The 20,141-nt window shown below is 35.8% G+C and overlaps 1 protein-coding gene and 1 long non-coding RNA gene across 3 annotated transcripts in view; one reads left to right on the top strand and one right to left on the bottom strand.

Annotated features, from left to right (window-relative positions):
• The window catches only part of COL19A1 (collagen type XIX alpha 1 chain), a 327,156-nt gene that overhangs the window by 139,599 nt on the left and 167,416 nt on the right, over positions 1–20,141 (top strand). For both annotated transcript variants that reach the window (XM_078055163.1, XM_078055162.1), the window contains exons 12-14: positions 1,568–1,621; positions 10,685–10,738; positions 12,342–12,377. In XM_078055163.1, the coding sequence (XP_077911289.1) occupies positions 1,568–1,621; positions 10,685–10,738; positions 12,342–12,377 (144 nt within the window). The remainder of the gene's footprint in view (positions 1–1,567; positions 1,622–10,684; positions 10,739–12,341; positions 12,378–20,141) is intronic.
• Positions 1,757–18,660, bottom strand: LOC144379070 (uncharacterized). The gene is made up of 2 exons (XR_013441221.1): positions 18,573–18,660; positions 1,757–2,185 (listed from the first exon to the last, which is right to left on the bottom strand). It is a non-coding gene; the product is annotated as an uncharacterized LOC144379070 (long non-coding RNA).

The raw sequence follows: 20,141 nt of genomic DNA, 5'->3' as shown, positions 1-20,141 counted from the left end.
TAGCTCTAGAGTATTTCCTTGCCCTTCCATTTTCAGTTTAAAATTTTCAGCTTTATTCTAACTTGAACCTATTTCACTGAATGTGTTTGTATACACTTTTGTTTATCCTCGTCTTATATATATTTCTTATATTCCAGTATTAAGTTTTTTTACTTCATGTCTTGTGTTTTCAATAGTATAATAATACATAGTGTTAGATGATATAATAATAATACATAGTCTTAGATGATTTCAATATTGTAGTAATACATAGTCTTGGATGAATACAAAGTCTTAGATGTAATAATACAGAGTATTATTGTTAGTATTAATGTATTTCTCATAAAGTCAGATGCTTTTCTTTAGGTTTTTTTTCCTATAAAAATAATAGTGTTCATTGTAAGAAAAAAATGAAGGAAGAGGAACAACAGAATAAAAAAGAGGATAAAAATCATCCTAGGGGCACAAAGCAGAGATTACTACAAATACTACTACATACATGCATATACACACACACTGTGTTACATGATAGACCTGGCAACTTGGATGAGTTCTTTATATGCATAATATATTCTTTTATTTTTAGACGTTTTACTGATTATAGAGCTAAGATATATTTATTGTTTTAAAAAAATTGAAAAAGAAGAACATAGTGAAGGAAAAAAAAATCACCCATAATCACAGAATCCATAGATTAACCACTTCTATTGTTCTGGTTTGTCTTCTTCCAGTATTGTTTCTAAGACCCATAGTAGGTGGATACATAAGTTGGTAGGTAAGTAGGTAGGTAGATGCATAGGTAAACAGGTATTTAATTGTTTTGAATAATGTTAGACATGTGCAGCATTTGCCAATAAAAGTATACATCTTTCAGATGATAATCAAAAATATATGTCACTATGGGTATGTATCATAAACAATTGGTATAAATGGTCATTTTGAACATTTGTAGTTTTAAAGTTAAAAAAAAGGTACTTGTTAACATTTATTCATTGAATTTGTCAATCCCTTAATTGTATCTTACTTTTTACATCGTAAGGATTTTCCTGTAGTATAAAGTAAAATTCATAAACATGATTTTAATGGTTGCATTCTATAGCATTATATTTATATACCATAATTTATTTAATCAGTTCCCTATTATTGGACATTTAGGATATGTCTCTTTTTTACTGCTATAAATAGCATTGCACTCTACAATTTAGTGCTTAAAACTTTTCATCTCTGATTATTTCCCTAGGATACATTCTTGGAAGCAGAATTACTGGGCCAAATTAAATGAACAGATTTAAGACTCTTGATATATATTGCCAAATTGCCCTCCAGAAAGTTCTTTGTTGCTTATAGAAGAAAATAAATAATCCTTGTTCTATTTCTACCATTTAATCATTTTTATACAGATTTTCTTTGAACCTTTAAACTTCTCTTTAGTTTTAGGACTCAGAATTGTTTTTTAATAAATGTTTCTTTCAAGGGATTAGCAAAGTAATCACATTGTTATAAATGCCCCGACGTAACGCTCTTGTTTTTTCTTAGTACAGGTTCTCAGGCTATAACATTTTTCATTGTATAAATTGTTTCTTTCTAGGGTGAACAAGGAGAAAAAGGAGATCCAGGCCTGGCTGGCATTAATGGACAAAATGTAAGCCTAACATTTTTTTTTCTAATATCCTGTTTACATTTTGCCACAGAAATATGTTGACTGTCTAAGGGTATTAAGACTTTACTATCCATGGAAGAACTAACCACAATCAAGGCAAAATCAAGAATCAAGGCATTTTTAAAAATTTTTAAATTATTTATTTATTTATTTGAAACAGAGAAAGAGCACAAGCAGGGAGGAGGGTCAGAGGCAGAGGGAGAAGCAGACTCCCCACTGAGCAGGAAACCTGATTTGGGGCTTGATCCCAAGACCCCAGGATCATGATCTGAGCTGAAGGCAGCCGCTTAACTGACTGAGCCACCCAGGCACCCCTCAAGGCAGTTTTTTAAATGGCTCGGTGTTTTTATTGTCATTATGGGTCGTTCCTTGGGTTTACATATTTCATATTGTGTCATCCTTAACAGCGCTTTCTTTTTTGTTCTTTCTGGATAGAATTTTTTTCTGGTCTTCCTCTTTTTTCTTCTTACATACATTCTCATGTGGTCTGTGTTCTTATCCAGGGTCGCTCTTCATCTTATACCAAAGTTCCATCTACTGAAGGATCTGCATGGGTGGGATTGCAGTGATGAAAAGAAGGGGAGAAGAGGAGGGGAGACTTAAATTTCTGTGTTTCTGCCCTTCCACTGCACCAGGTCATCAGCGTCAGGGCTACTATTACCTGTAACATCCTGATGTCCTAGCATCTCCTCTTTTTATCTTAGGATGACCGTCCCCATCCCCCACCACTATCCCCTGAGCTTCACTTTGATTCTTAGGATGAAACTTGAAAATTATCCCAAATCTGGGTTGTTCTCTGAAATATAGACTAATTTTCTGGTCATCAAAATCACCATTTACTATAGATAGACTAACTTTACTGGGGAAAGTGACCACCATGAGAATTACTCTTTCCCATAGTTTTCTTTTTAACTTGCATAAAAATGTTTCAGAAAAGTTCTGAAGTGCTACACTACACTACTTGCTTTATGAATGAAAGAAAAAAGGAAACTAGATTTGGTCCCCTAATGCCTTAGAGGCATTATGAAACCCATCTTGTATGCAGCAGATCACTACAGTGAGGAGGAAAGCTGATCATTGCAGTCCCTGGGGCTTGTGGACAAAGAGGGACACCTGAGTGTGGGGAGGGGGTTTCTCCAAAAGAGAAATACCCCAGTAATTAACCCTGTAGTCAACACTGGATTGAGGTCCTGACCCCCCACAGATTTACTCTCTTGTTACTTCCGGAGAAGCCCCATTTATATATTTAATATGACCCTCATTCTTATTCCTTTCCCCTTTGAAGTGATTTTTCTCTAAAGAGGACGGGAACTGGTACCTAGGAATCTCTGCATCTTCTCTAGCTCTTTACAATGCATCAAGACATTGGCTGTCACAATTGTTGGTGCCTACAGTTAAACAGAGCATCTGATTCATTTCCCATCCCCACCAGGGGAGGCACCTGGTATCATAGCAAGAGTTCTGGAATGGAAAGCCGGAGCCCACTGTGTCCCAGTTCTGTCGCTAGCTGAGAAAATCACTTCTGTGTCTGTAAAGGATGGGCTTAGAGTCTAGTCTAAGGTCCCCATCACTATGGTGTCCTATAATTTTATACAAAGAGATTATTAAGATTACAAACTTGAAAAGCATCCATTCAGGTTTTTGGAATTCCTGCTACAGGTAAGGAGATATAGAAATAACAAAGCAGATTACAGCTGGAGCCAGAGTATGGAAGGCGCTGTATACAAGGATGTTTGCCCTCCTTCCTCTGACATCCAAGCTGTGTTTAAATGAAGATTAGTTTGACTGTGTGTTCTATAAAATCAATAAAATTTAGGCCTCTGCCTATGGTTTGTTTTTTCCATCATACTCTTCACAAGAGCAAAGACCATTTCTTGGAATCCTTAGTACTTAGTGAATATTTTCAGAGTAAGTTCCCAATAATTATTTGCCAAGTTTTAATTTTAAAAACTGAGAAAGTATTATAATAGTTTAAAAATAGAATTAGAGCCTAAAGTAGGATAACAGAGATGGAAGGGAGTACATAGATAGTGATATTATAGTGGTAAAATATATACAGTTTGGTACTAGATAGCATTGAAAACTCAAAAATAGCTCAAGAATTTGACCATTCATTATGGGAAGGATGTTAACTTGTGAAAAACAGAGGAGTGTTGAAGGAAATTAACGATAGTGTTACAAAAGATAACCAAACTGCATGTATGTGGGCTCCCTGAGATAGAGGAACAAAACGAAGATTTTTAGAAGTTCATTAAGATAACAATGGAGGGGCACTCGGCTGGCTCAGTGGGTTAAGTGTCTGCCTTCGGCTCAGGTCATGAACCCTGTGTCCTGGGATGGAGCCCTGCTTCATTGTCAGCTACCTGCTCAGCAGGGGAATCTGCTTTTCCTCTCTGTCTGCTCCTCTCCCCTGCTTATGCTCTCTCTCACTTTCTCTCTCTCTCTCTCTCTCTCTCTCTCTCTCTCAAATAAATAAATAATCTTAAAAAAAGATAACTTTGTAACTGAAATAGAGAGGGATTTATCCAAACACCTGAATAAAACTGGAGATTTGAGGGGTTGGACTCTGAAATCTACTTACATTAACTTAGAGATTTGGAAATTTTTCTTATGGCGTCTTCAAGTAAGGTGGTTTGGCTTTTTAGAAGTAATCAGTTGATAAACAGATATATGTGAGTGCCTACTACATGCCCAGATGTTCCACAGCCATTATAGGAGTTCCAAATCCGAATAAGACCAACCTGTTAGGAGAGCACATAGTGTAGTGGGCAGTGTGACCTTTCCTCTTGGAGAGGATCTTGGAAGAGTTCTTTGCATGCCCCCCAATCACAGGGCTGTCATTTCTTTCGCACCATCATTGTTTAATGTAGCTCATTAGGTACATCATAAAGCAGGACAAAGCACATTAACTTTTCTCACTTGGTTACTTAATTAATATGTAGATGATATTATTTTCCTTTCCTCAGTTTTGCCAAATATATTCAGGGGTCATGACTAAGGAGAAATAAGAAAAAGTAATGAAAATTCTCCTTTTCCTCCCTCTATCACTAAGAATAAAGAATCAAATGCTCTGCTATTACATCATTAGTGTTGGTGTTATTAATAATGTGTTATCATTCATAAACTGTTTTCACAAGGAATTTGAAATTTGATCCCTACTCTAGCTTTATGGGCTAGCTAGGGCAGGGGGTTATAACATCTCCATTTTCAGAGGCAAGAAATAAAGGGTTGGGAAATTAAGCGACTTTTTTTTTTTTTAGAAAATGGTAAAATCAGCTTTTAACCCTACATGTTTGGCTGAAAAGTCTCTTATTTCCCCATTAAATCATGCCCACTTGTCATTCCTTATTTTTCAGTGCTAAAATAAACTGAATGTGCAAATTAAAATCATTCAGCATTTATGACAGTTCACTCTGACTTTCAGTAAGCACAGGTACACATTCTTAGGGAATGAAGGGCATTATAATAGCGATTTCAATTTGAATTAAAGTCAAGCCATGATGGAGAGTCTAGCTTCAGAAACATTCTGTTAGAACGCAAAGTGAATAAACTTAATGGGCCAGCTCATTCCAGCTACTTTCCAAGTCAATGAAAATTGTAAGAATTTAATATTCCTATGAAATGAATTCAAAAGCCCTTTTTAATGGTCTTTATTCTTGCATATTACAAATATCTTGATGTGAATGTATCCTTTGATAATTTCTTCTGTGCCAGCTTTTTCAAAAAATGGGCAAGCTCACTTTGGAAAATGTAAACCTGATTTACAGGGAAATATTCAGCAGTTCAGTCTTTCTCAGTGGGACACTATTGTCATTTTGGGTAAGACAGTTCTTTGTTATGTGGGACTGTCTTGCAAGAGCAGAATGGTTAGCATCCCAAAGGCTCACCAACTAATGTAGCAGCTCTTAATCATTAGGACAAAAAAAAAAAAAAAATATATTGGTCTGATATCTTTCTAAATGCATCCTTGGTAGTGTATATGTGTGTGTAAACTTTGGATTGATCTTCAAGGTATTAGAGTATTGGACTAAAGTTATTAGACTAAATACATGCTCCTATTTCCCTTATAGTTTAAATAATGCATACCAAACATATTAAAATTGTCAAAAATTTGAATTGCTAAAATTTAGCTTTCAAAATACAAGACCTCAATTTTATACACTTTTGAGTCTATAATTAAATGATTTTGGTTGTGACCTACTGTGAGATATATTCAACAAATGCATCTTAGAACAGACTTGAGAGGGTGTCTTATAAAGTTGTTAATGTACCCTTTAAAGCCAGACTTTCTGGGCTCAGATCCCAGCTCTGCCACTCCCTACTTTGCATACTACTTGGAACATGACTTACTCCCTCTGTGCCTCACTTTCTTTTTTTTTTTTTCATTTGCACAATGGGAAGATAATAACACTTCAGGGCTTTTTTGTCTGTCTGTGTTTGAGGGTGAACAGGGTTATCATGCATAAAGCATTTAGAGCAGTGTCTCGCATACAGTAAGAACTATATAAACATTTACTATTATTTGAAACTGGGTTAAATAGAACACATTTATCTCTAATAAAAATAACATTTCATTTGTTTGTTTTTTTAATGGGGTTGTATAATCTTAGAAAAGTTGATTTCAATCACTGAGTTTAGACTCTTCCTCTGCATCTTTATTATTGTCTATCAAACATCCCTTATCAGAATTACAGCATCTGATGTTTCTAAAATAATCATGTTAATCTCCTTATACCAATGTAATCTTTATTATTAAATACAAATATATTGAAATCACAAAGCTGAGCTATCAGCTGGCAACAGCTTATGCCATCGCTAGGGAACAAGATACAGTCAATGGGAAGAGGAGGTGAAGAATTAATTGATGGGTTAAATTTTTTGAACAAATATTTTGTATCTTCTGATTTTTAAAGATGCTACATACCATGAGGAGTAGATCTTCCAATAAAATTAATTTCATAGTCCGCCTGCTTTTATAGTTCTAGATATAATACTGTTCTTCAGCTTTCATCTTGCCTTTAGATAAGAGTTCCTGTCTCCACATAACATACAGAGTCAACTACTGTGCTTTTGAGAATCTTTATATACATGAATTTTATTGAGAACCTTGATAATGGATTCCCATCTTATTCAATATTGAATTCATAGTCTGTTCCATTTGATTCTTTATGCTTTATGGTGAATGCAGCATCTTTTTCTCCCCAGTACTCAATAACCATTGATGGCAGCACCAGTGTGACATGAGGAGAAAAATTGCACTTGAGAAAAGCATTACTGATCTGTTTCTCAGAGCCTATGGCCTTATGCCATGGCCTTAAAAACATTGTACTTTGTCACAAGAGGACATGAGTTACATGGGCCCACTTCAATGACCATAAAAGTAGAAGCTTGATGAATGCAGTACTTCTCAATTGCATTTTATCGTATGTGAGTTAAAAGCACAGTGGTTCCATATCCATCAAACTGAGTACAAACCTGAACAGAATGAACTATTAATTATCCCTTAAACTTGGACTTGAAAAGTAAAGGCAACATTTATTAAGTACCTACCATGTACTAAGTGTTTTTATAACCTATGATTCTCAGAACAACCCTTCAAGATAACTATTATTTATACCTATTTTATAGGGAAGCTTGAACATCTTAGGATTTTGGATAAAATGCCACTCTTTTCCTGACTCTCCTGAACTCCACATTCCTGAATATTGAGTACCTCCAATAGATTTAGGCCTCCCTGGGAACTGTTCCCTTCACACTTGCTATATACTTCCATAATAGCACTCAATATTCACATCAGCTTATATTTGGTTGCGTTATTCCCCCACTGCTTCCTGAGCATGGTTGATTGAACCAAGGATGGTTAGCTGATTCATTTGCCAATAACTCCTTCCCAGAAGTTGCAGTTAGGGTTAGTTCATCAGGCAAGAATATTGGGAAAAATTTTAATGTATTATTTTATACCTAGAAATAATATTTGTATAACATATAATGTGTGATGATTATGAATCATAGTAATAACTGGAACACCAGTGTACCTAGAACTCAGTGTAACTCCATGCCCCACCCCAGAGTTAACCATTTTCCTGAATGTTGTGTTTAATGTTGCCTTTTAAAAAAATAACATTTGCATATCCATATGTTCATAGAATACAGAGTTTAGTCTTATATATTTGTAGATATTCAATAATATTTGTTGAATAAATGGGTACTTGGTGTCTTTCTCAGCCATTTCTTCTTCATGTGTCTTTCTCTGGATAGTGTTATACCAGGAAGCAGAAAGAAAACCTCTTTTTTAATTAACTACAGTAAATGGTACAACGTCCTATCACTTACTTAAGCCTTGGCACCTCCTTTGCTTTGCCCCCTCTTCCAACATATCTGCATGTCCTTCTTCCCAGTATGTGCAGCCTCTGATCACTGCTCTCCATCTCCAGGGTCACCCCCCTACCTCAGCCACCCTGCGCTCTTGCCTGGAACACTGCTTCCACAATCTATTGCCTACAATCTATTTTCACATTGTGGCCAAAGTGGTATCTTTTGAAACAAGCCACATCATGTCATTTCTCTGCTTGAAACATTTAAGTAGTTTCCCCATCCCACTTAGAACAAAACCCATCCTCCTTGCTATGGCCTGCAATTCTCTCTGTGCATTGACCTCTGTCTAAACTTGACTGGATCTCCTGTTCCTTGTCTGCACGCTCACGACGTTCTGTTCACCCTGGAGGCTTTGGTGCTTGCTGGGCCTTTTAACCTCAATACGTCCCCCTGGATCATCGCATGGCTGGATCCTTTAAAACAACAAATGTCCCCTCCACACAGAAGCCTTTTCTGATCACCCCAACTGAAATAGTAGCTCTCTCCCTCTCACTCATCACATTCAGCCTGTTGTCCTGTTTATCAGCAGTCACCCTCCTCTCATAGCATGAGTTCCCTGAGGGCAGGAATCTTGACCCTGTTAGGGAAAAACTATTCTCACACTTATTAAAATGGTAAGGAGGACTTTTTGTTCACACCTGTTGGAATAGGGGTATTGCAGTAGAGGTGAGAAATTGAGCTCAACTCCAAATACAACAAAGACAGGTGGGAGATTTATACCCAACAGAGTGATGGGCTCAGTGAATGAAAAATTACTAAGAGCAGACCTCAAGGGTAGGAGGATTCTTGAAAAACTGACTTAATAGGATTCTTGCTAAAGGCAGGCCAAACACTTACACATCAGAGGTGGGGGATGAGGAACTTGATCTGATATCAAGAGTGGGGGATTCTTTCTAAACTGACTGAGCAAGATTCTGGCTAAAACTGGGCTAAGCAGGCCAAAGACAGAACAGGACAGAGGACAAGGTTGAGGCTTAGTCGAAAAGAGGACTCAGAAGAGTCTGACTAAAGTTTGATCAAGGAGAGTCTTTGTCAACTTCTTGTTTTTGTCCTTCTAAGTCGCACTATCCAATAGAAATAGAATCTATTTAATATAATACTTATACAGTATATTTCTAAATATGATATAATTTCAAGACAAATATAAATATATTTTCCAGTAGCCATATTAAAAAAGTAAAAACAGGTGAAACTAATTTTAATATATTAAATATATCCAACATATTATCATTTGAATATATAATCACTATAAAAATTATTAATGAGCTATTTTACATTTTTTGTACTAAACATTGAAAAATCCATGTTTCACACTCACAGCACATCTCAATTCAGACTAGTCTCATTTTGCTTATTCAGGAAGGAAAGGATATTTCAAATAAAAAGAGAATATCACATCTCAAATATAATTTACTTTTTCACTCATCCTTTTTCTATAAATACTCCAAGGTAACAGTGGAAGACCCATAGCTATGAGTTTTATCCTGAAAGGTATTTCTACAATTGTGAAGTGTTTTTTGCCAATCAGGTGCTGTTTTCATCTGTTAAGTCTTTTTTTCTTAAGATGTAAGACTACAGTTTTCACATAACCTCTGCAACAAGATTATTTTAAGTATCCAGTTTTCCTTCATTTCTTGAAATTCTTCATGGGCTTCTATATTAAGTAGTTAAAGCTGATGGCATTTGACCTTATTTATTGACTACAAAATGTCAGTGCAGCGAGAGATGGATCCCTCAGCCAAGAGAAGTAAGACGTCTAGATATACTATGCATTGTATGGCTTCAGAATATTTCTTTTTTCCATTATTGTTCTTCCCTCATCCAATGTGTTAAATCAAGGATGAAGGAAGATATTTTTTTTTCTATTCACCACACAGTCAGGATGTGTCTATCTAACTTTCTTTCTGTTTACACTGTGAAAACCTTCAACTGTAGAACTCCAGTGAAATCTATCGTGGTCTTCCTGAGAGCTGTCATTTCTGAGTCTGATCAACCAAATACCCACTGAAACACCCAAGAGTCCAGAAAACTCATGAACATATTTATCTGATACTTTGTCTATGTCTTATATGGTTTCATTTAATATCTTTATAAATTCAGGTTTAAAAAAAGTAGGAATTAGAGAACTAAAACATACTTTAAAACCGGAAAGAGACAACATTGTAGCTTCAGGCTGTGAGTGATAGGGAAAGAATATGTCCTTCATTTATTTTTCCCCCACAATTAGATTACTTGATAGAAACATAAAAATGTTTTTTATTTAATTCTTGAATTTTTTTGGCAAGCTTTATAAAGGCCAAATCAATGCTAAATCAAAGGTATTTACAACATCCACAAATTTAATCCAAAGTGGATACTTAAAAGCTCATATAGATCTAAATGATGTTCTCCCAGATGGTGAATTAATGTAATTTTAGCAGGAAGCGAAGTTGCACAAATATGCAGTATTCAGGACTCACGCTGATTTAATGTATCTGTACTCACTACAACGCAGATGTTGCTTATCATTTTAGTGCCAGTTGTCTCTCTTTCTCTCTATACTACAAACTGAAGAATGGGATTTGGGAGTTCAGTAAATTATGATTTATTTTGTGACTAATGACTTGTTAGAAATTCAAGCATTTCTGTGAATTGTGTATAGAAATCACATTGGTTGTATTCTTCGTACAGGGTTTGAAAGGTGACTTGGGTCCTCATGGTCCACCTGGCCCAAAAGGAGAAAAGGTATCGTATTCACCCAGAGAAGTGCCAGTTTTTCTTAAGAAAACCCTAAGAATGTATGCAGGGACTTTTCAGTGATACTATTAAACTGCCAAAAATTAATTTTTGTTAAAATTAACCAAAGGCTGTTATGTTAAAAGCATCTGAAGAAAAGCCTTTTGGTTCATTTAATTAGTTTGAAGAGACTAAATGCACAACTGCTAGTTGACATTAATTTGTGTTTATAAGATTTCGCTTTCTCTCTCTCACTTAACAGTATTAGCTATTCCATTGCCAAATTAGCAACTGTGCCTTGTATCAGGAAACTTTGCCAATAGCACTGAACTGCTACCATAATGGTGAAGCAGGTGGCCTTTCGGGGGGGGGGGGGATGGAGGTTAACTTTCTAACTCAGTCTTAGTCTGAATGCTTCATTTCCTGCCACTTTTTCTCACATGCCATTTTATAATGATATATTGGCAGTGACCTTGAAAAGAGATTTAGAAATACTAAAAGCAAGAGTCATTCAGAATAAGGTCATAGGATGATCCCAGTTTGTTGAGAATTGTATGTGTGGGTGTTTGACACTGTGTTTTGTTCTCTATTCTCAACACATTTGGGAATCCTTGTCTGGCTTCAATATTTACCTCAATGTTAAAATTGATCTTACAAATTGGTCCTCAGTGACCAAGTTAAGCTATGTCGATGTTCCTTAACGAGTATTGGCTATTTTTATTCAATTGTTCCAAAAAGTAATGATTACCCCATACTAAGTCTTAACTTTTGAGGTGACTATGTTAGATGAGAAAAGAAAAAGTCACAGAGATACTCTCAACATGAGAACACATCTCAGAGCTTCATGCCACAAAGTATAAGGTCTCCATAATGTCTACCTAAAAAGCATTACAGCAATGATGCTTGATCTTAATGATTAAGAGTTCTTATTGAATAAATAGAGGTCCTGATACAATAAAGCATATAGGTGACATATAAATCAGAAAATAGTAAACTTCAGATGAGCCATTTTGTAACAATTTTGAAAAGTTTCTCAACATATACACCTGGTAATTTGTATTCACGTAGGTCAGCAAAGCAATTTTGGTATTTAAAAATATGTAAATATAGGCAAAACCTCTTAAAATTGATGGCAAGTACAATATCAATTTAGCAGAGCTTTATAAGAGGCAATGGGACTGCTTCTTGCAGCTGGGAGGCATGAAGTGGGGAGATCCACTTATTATTTCTGCTGATCCTCATACTAACTTTGTCAGAAAAATTATCTGTCGTTGTGACACTTCCCAGCTGCTCCACTGGCAAGTAACCATATTTGAAGAGATATTCTTTCTAATTTTGGATTAGTAGACAAAAGAATAGAAAATTAGATTATTTTAGCTTTTCAAAACAAATTCTGCAGAAAGCATGGGGGTGCACTAGGTGATGTTTATATGATGAGAGCTAAAACCCCATGATATATTTTTACTTGTGCAGAGACTCCTATCAAGATGAAATTCTATTTTTTTCCTTCAAAATTTATCTACATATTGCTTCTATCCATTCAGAAAACTTATAAATAAAATGTGCAAGAAAAGATTATTAGTAACTGCAACTTTTATTTAATCTATTTTAGGGAGATACCGGACCTCCAGGACCACCAGCCTTAACTGTAAGTATTCTTGAAATCAGAATTCAAAATTAAAATACATTATCTTGTTAGTTTTTCACACTACATCATGACTAAACCAAAATTTAAGCCATAGGCTATTTTGAGAGCTGAAAGTGACCTTAGAGTAGATCTAGTCAAACCTCCAGATTTTAAAGATGGGGCATCTGCCCACATCAGTGAAGTACTTAACCTGAGGTCATACCAGTGGTTACTCGAAAAGTCTGGAGGCAGTACCAATCCTGAACAATTTTCTCTACCCTCCATATGGTTCATAATTGTGCCCTTTGAATATCTGATTATACATTCTTAACATGACATTTAAAGTTAATGGAAGCAGAGCCTGCTCTACTTATTCTAAAAACTGTAAAAGAACAAAATAAACTATAATTGCCCAATGGGTAAAAAACAGCTACCTATTTAAACTGATTGTTACATTCCCCAAAACCTGTCCAAAACCATTGTTTTTTCCTATGTGATTCGCTTCTAAGATTTACAAATGGCAAAATGGTGATATTTCCGTAGCAGATTTATGAGAAAAGTTTCTAAGGTGCACATAATGGGATTGTTCTCAATTAAATGGTTCATCATTTATTAAGCATTTAATCATAAATATATAATGACTTTATATTTGGATATAATTTACTGTTATAGATTTTCTTCATAGGCCATTAAGGACTCTCATTTAACTTAAAGATTTGGTATAACAATGACTCTAAGCCTAATAGAAAAGAGGAAACTTTCTTAAATAAGATCATTTGTAGCCTGAGGTCTCTTGAATTTTATGTTGATATTACCTAATGACATAAATTAAGACTTTAAATCATCAGTTGTCAGACCTGTTCTGATTGGAGAAGGTCAGGTTTAAAAAGAAATCTTCTAGCATCTGTGTTGAGCTCTTCCCAACAAGTCAGCACAGTAAACTCAAAGACTGTGTGTCTTTGATAGCATTTGTATCTATCTTTGCACTTGGAAATGTCATTCTGAACAATATGTTAATAAGGTCTTATATAAATAATTTTTGCAATGCTTTCTTAAAGGACAAATACTTCTTCAGAAATGAAAAATCTAAGGGATCAAACAGATGACTTAGGATTAACCAAATTCAATTTACAATGGAATTCTGTGCTTGAAGCTTTCATTTTCAAGATGGAAATAAAAACTATTTGAGCGGTGGTTTTAACTGCTTATTATTCAGCTTTTTTATACTTTGTGGAGTTTATTTTTAAAAGTATTTGGCAGTGATTTAGACTTAAGCCTGCTTGCTTTATATAAGTCACATGCTTTCTTTTGTTCAACTAAGTTACATGTTCACCCACTCCACTTAGTTATCTGATTTCCTAGTCATTTCTAACTTGTGTTTGAAGAACAAAATGTAGTCTATGTTTATCATTTCATCTGATAATGCAATTTTGGCCCCTTACCCAGAAAACTGTATTGGGATATATCTATTTCATGGATTTTTTTTTTTTTTTTAGAGGGGGGAGAGAGTGTGTGTGCATGAGTGGGGCGTGGAGTATGAGGGGTAGTGGAAGAGGTAGAGAGAGAATCTTAAGCAGACTCCATGTCCAGAGTGGAGCCCGACAGTAGGCTTGATCTCATGACTTTAAGATCATGACCTGAGCCAAAATCAAGAGTCAGACACTTAACCAACTGAGCCACCCAGGTGCCCCTATTTTATGGATTTTTAATGACAGCTATTGTCTTCCAGTCAAATAGCACCCTATAGATGTCCCTGTACTATTTAGCTGGCAGGCACTGAGGGGGTACAGTGAATTTTTACATAAAAATATAACAAGGCAAACCACTGTGAAATGAAATGTTTTATTTCATAAAGTTAAATATTAATATTATTTGGATATTACTAGTTATATGCTTGTCATTACTTTATTAATATAATCAACTGTTAAAAAATGGGCAGAGACATGAGTAGACATTTTTCCAAAGAAAACATACAGATGGGCAACAGACACATGAAAAGAAGCTCAACATCACTTATCATCAGGGAAATACAAATCAAAACCATAAGATAGCACCACACACCAGTCAGAATGGCTAAATTTAACAACACAGGAAACAACAATTGTTGGTGAAGATGTAGAGAAAGGGGAACCCTTTTACACTGTTGGTGGGAATGCAAACTCATGCAGCCACTCTGGAGAATAGTATGGAGCTTCCTCAAGAAGTTAAAAATATAACTACCCTATGATCCAGCAATTGTAGTACTAGGTATTTACCCAAAGGATAGGATACAAAAATACTAATTCAAAAGGATACATGCACCCTGATGTTTATAGCAGCATTATCAACAATAACCAAATTATGGAAAGAGCCCAAATGTCCATCAACTGATGAATGAACAAAGAAGATGTGCTATGTATATATATATAATGAAATATTACTCCATAAAAAAGAATGGAATCTTGCCATTTGCAATGACGTGAATGGAGCTAAAGAGTATTATACTAAGTGAAATAAATTAGTCCAAGAAAGACAAATACCATATGATTTCACTCATATGTGGAATTTAAGAAACAAAATAAATGAACATAGGAGTAAAAAAGAGAGGCAAACCAAGAAACAGACTCTTAACTATAGAGAGCAAACGTAGTATTACTGGAGGGAAGGTGGATGGGGGAGATGAGTTAAATAGGTGATGGGTATTAAGGAGGGCACTTGTGATGAGCACTGGGTGTTGTATGTAAGTGATGAATCACTAAATTCTACACCTGAAAGTAATATTACACTGAATGTTAACTAACTGGAATTTAAATAAAAAATCGGGGGGCACCAGGGTGGTTTAGTCAGTTAAGTATCTGACTCTTGATTTCGGCTCAGGTTATGATCTCAGGGTCATGAGATAAAGCCCTGCATCAAGCTCCACTCTGGGTGTGGAGCCTGCTTGAGTTTCTCTCTCTCTCTGCTCATCCCGGCCCCTCCTCCTGCCCCCCTGCTCATGCTCACACTCTCTCCCAAAAAATGAATGAATGAATAAATGAATAAAAACTTGGAAAGAAAATAAATAAATACTCTTTAAATTTTAAAAAAGACAATCAACTGTTAACTATGAAATAAGGATGAATGAAATGCATACCACCTCACCATGTACTAAATATTTAATTGATTTTATAATACAGATTAATAAATTTTAATGAAGCGATTGATAACAGTTTTCAAGGAAGATAAACTTGAAAGCTATACTGACTCCACTATATTCAGATTAAAGGAGGCATTGTTATATAAGTCAATAAACTGAGAGTTCATTCATAGTGGTTCTCAAAGCTAATTGCACACTGAATTCACTAGAGAGCTTTAAAATATACCAATCTGTGGCTCCACCCCCAGAAATTATAATTCAGTAGATCTGGTGTGGACCAGTGTATTTTAAAGCTCCTGGGGCAGTTCTAAATATGTAGCTGGAATTGAAAGCCATTGTATATGGGCACTGTAATGGAACAAGCTTTCTTCCTATTCAAAAAATTCTTTTAGACTTTTGAAGAAGTCTGGCTTTCATCTGAAATCCAACTTAATGCATCGTAATAAAGCAATGTCTCTTTCCATTAGGGAGGCACACTAGTAAAATTAAATTAAGATTGAAGGCTGCTTGGTTAAGTGGAGGAGATTAGGGCTAGGAAGATACCTTTAATTATAGCCTTAACCCAGCCATTCAAAGACTGCAGTGAGCTCAGGTGTCTTAATGCTTCTCAGAATTTAATGTGCCCAAGAACATTTGGGGGTCTTATTCAAATACATATTTTATTTCATAAATCTGAGGTAGGGTGTGAGATTCTACATTTCTAACTGGAGGATGCAGGTGCTGCTGGTCCTCAGACCACACTTTGAGTCACAGGGCTTAGCACTTAACCCCCAGCTGCACTGCAGACTTGCTGCCTCATTCCATAGATTAGTTGTTCCTTACCCATACTGTACATTAGATGTACACAGATCACCTGATGTAAGTGCGCTTATCTTTAAATTTTTCCTGCTTTTCCTGAGCTTCTTTGATCTGTAAATTTACGTATTTCACCTAACTTGGGAAATTTTTGTCCCTGATATTTTTTATACAATGTTGGATTACTTCTAATTTACTTAGAAATTTTACAACTGTAAACATATGTGAATTAGCCTTATAAATTATATATTCTATTTGCCTCACCTTCAATATATATCTGAATCTGACTGGTTCTCACATTTCTATTACTTTCTGGTTCTAGACACCATTATACATCCCTGGATTATTTCAGTACCCAATTAATGGTCTCCCCACTTCTTCCCTTGATCTCCTTGAGTTTTACAAAAACACAGAAGCCAAGAAGTTTCCTTGTCAGTCTTCTGTTCAAAATCTTCAGTGTTTTTCCATTTGATTCATAATAAAAGCCAAATTCTATCCAATGGCCTAGCCTACAAGGTCTTACAGGATTCAATTCTTGCTGCATTTTTGACATCATCTCTTATTCTTCTCTTCTTGCTAACTTTATTCCACAACAATGGCCTTCTTGCAATTCTTCAAGCATTCCTGGCACACCCCCACCTGAGAAGGTTTGCATTTGCTGTTTCTTCTGCCTGCTCTAGCAGGTAGCATAGCTACTTCCTTTAAGTTTTAATAATGACCACATTGAATTACCCTATTTTAAATTACATACACACACACACACACACATGGAATTTCTAATCCCCATTAGTGCTCCCATTTTTTTCATTTTCTCCATAGCACTTATCACTTTCTAACATATTTTAAATGCCTATTATATTTATTGTTTGTTGTCAATATTCCTCTACATTTGACTATTAATCCCATGAAGGGGTTCTTTGTGAGTTTTGTTCATTGTTGAATTCCAAGCATACAGAACAAAGTTTAGCACATAGTATGCCCTGAAGAAAAATAAAAAATGATGTTTAATGAACATTATCTTTGTAAGTATTTTAATCTTTGCTTTTTATCCTCATTAATTCCATTTATTAACTTTCTTTCTCTTAGTTTGTATAAAATAAGAATCAGCTCTAATATAATGATTTTGGTGAAATAATTTGGACTGGTGTTTTCTTTGTCACAAAATTTTTGTGCTGCTTATTCCATTTTTATTGTTTTAAGGTCACTTGTTTTGAAGTTTTCTTAAGTCAATTTTCTATAAAATTGTTTAATATTCATTAAAAAAAAAAAAAGCAGAGTGCTAGCCAAATAGAATAAATCTGTGGTTCCTATGACTTGATTCTGACACAAAAGTATAAATTGAAATAAAAGTCTTTGATCTACAGTTTTAGGTTTTACCTTATCTTATTACTCATATCTCAGCACTTTAACTCCTAGAAGGTCAAATTTGGCATCTAATCCATAAAAATATTAAATCAATTGCTATAATTTGGGACTTTTGCTTTCAATAGCACAAATAGAAGCCAAATAAAATCAAATTGTGCCATGATTCCAGCTGAAATTCTCTAAGCAACTGCTTATTAACAACAAAAGAATAATTCCCTTATAAATACATTTTGCATGTACATGTACTTTTTAAAATTCTAGTTTTAAAAAATGTCATCAAATCACATTTTTCTGATACTTATTTGGTTGCCACCATACCTGGAATGAATGTCACAATGACACTTAACAAGTGAATTACTGGAAGTCATCATCATAGTGGAACAAGAGTTTTCTACCATATACCTCCTAAAGAACATCAATTTAGACAATCACTCATGGATAAGATAGCTTTGTGGAAGTCCAGGAAGAAGTCTAGTGGAGTCTAGTGGAGAAGTTCCAGCATACCACTGAAGCAAAGAAATCCAAAAAGGGTAAGAGGAACAGTTTCAATTTACATGCATCACCCCTCCCCCAAAGGCTACACAGCTCAGTACCAAGAGACAACTTTTCAGCCCATGATTTCTCCTGCTGGGGAAAGTGAGAGCTTGTGAATGAGAACTCACCTGTCCCAGCTATGCAGGATGCTGCCAAAGAAACCCACTTCCTTCTTACCTCATCCAGAGTACTAAGGTGTGCTGTGTGATAGGGTGGCTAATATTGGGAGAACAGCAGGTAGGGCTCTCAGAGGGCACCAAAGGGATGTGAATCCTACTGAGTGCATGTACCCTAGACTCCATTAGTAAACTCACCCACAAGCCTCTGGGCATTCATCACCTTTGCTTCTCCCTCTAATGGCCCACAGGCACTGCCAAGGCTCCATGCTCACCTCCACACACACCTACCTCATGGCCGGCTCCATGTGCATGCTCCCGATGGCAGCAAGAATGAGCCTTTGCAGAGGACCAGTGAGCGCCTGCAGAAGCTGGCTCCACTCTGTGGGATTTGGAGAAACAATACAAAATTGAGCATTCATCACTGCCCTAAGAAAAACGAAAGGGAAGCTGTCAGCATACATCCTGACTATGCAATATTGAGAGAAGGCATAAAACTTTAAGAATTCCCCCACAAGAAGAAACAAGAAGTGTGGAGTAGGTGTATCTGAGAAAAGGTCTGAGAAAGCCTTAGAGTCCCTAACAGGATTGATGGAAGGCATTTCTCCCCCAAAGCCAGTCAGTAAAGACTGAAAAGGTAACTACTTTTTCAAATATGAAGACAGCTGGGCACTTGGGTGACTTAGGAGGTTAAGCGTCTGTCTGCCTTTGGCTCAGGTCATGATCCCAGGGTCCTGGGATTGAGCCCCACATCGGGCTTTTCCCTCTCCCCTGTGCTTGTGCTCTCTTTCTTGTTCTCTGTCTCTCTGACAAATAAATAAATAGAATCTTAAAATAAAAAAAACATCAAATATGAAGACAGCAACACAAGACTTCAAGGAACACTAAAAATCAAGGAAATATGACATCACCAAAGAACACAATAATTTTGCAATAACAGACCCAAAGAAATGGAGACATGCAATTTGCCTGATTAAGAATTCAAAATAGTTTTAAGAAAGCTCAGTGAACTACAAGAAAGACAGTTCAATGAAATCAGGAAAATAATCATGAACAAAATGAGAAGTTTTACAGAGAGAAATCCTAAAAAAGAGCCAGATAAATTCTGGAGCTGAAGACTACAGTAAGTGAAATGAAAAGAAAATGCAGTTTGAGAGCATATAACAGACAAGCAGAAGAAAGAATCTGTCAAGTAGAAGGCAGAACAGAAAAGAGAATGAAAAAGAGAAAAGAAAGCCTACATGAAGTATGGAATATCATTAATAGAAATGATTATTGGAGTACCAAAAAGAGAAGAGAGGAGAAATGTGTAGAAAGCTTATTTAAAGAAATAATGGCTGAGAAATTCCCAAAGCTGGAGAGAGAAAGTTGGAGACTTGAATTCATGAAGCTCATAGGTTCACAATAGCCAGGACATGGAAGCAACCTAAGTGTTCTTCAACAGATGAATGGATAAAGAACATGTAGTGTGTGCAGTGTGTGTATAATTATTCAGCCATAAAAAGAAGGAAATCCTGCCATTAGCAACAGCATGGATGGACCTTGAAGGCATTATACAAAGTGAAATAAGTCAGACAGAGAAAGACAAATAGTCATGTTCTCACTTATATGTAGAATCTAACGAAACAGAATTCATAGAAACAGAGAGTAGACTGGTGGTTGCCAGGGGTGGGAGAAGGGGGAAATGGAGAGATGTTGGTCAAAGATTAGAAACTTCCAATTATAAAATGGGTAAGTTCTGGGGATCTAATGCACAGCATGATGACAATAGTTAACAATACTGTGTGATATACTTGAAAGTTGCTAAGAAATTAGATCTTAAATGTTATCAGCACACACACACAAAAGGTATTTATTTGA

This window comes from Halichoerus grypus, chromosome 9 (assembly GCF_964656455.1).
Source record: "Halichoerus grypus chromosome 9, mHalGry1.hap1.1, whole genome shotgun sequence".
NCBI lineage: Eukaryota > Metazoa > Chordata > Mammalia > Carnivora > Phocidae > Halichoerus > Halichoerus grypus.
The sequence above is the reverse complement of the archived record's forward strand: the minus strand, read 5'-3'. Positions and strand labels throughout refer to the sequence as shown.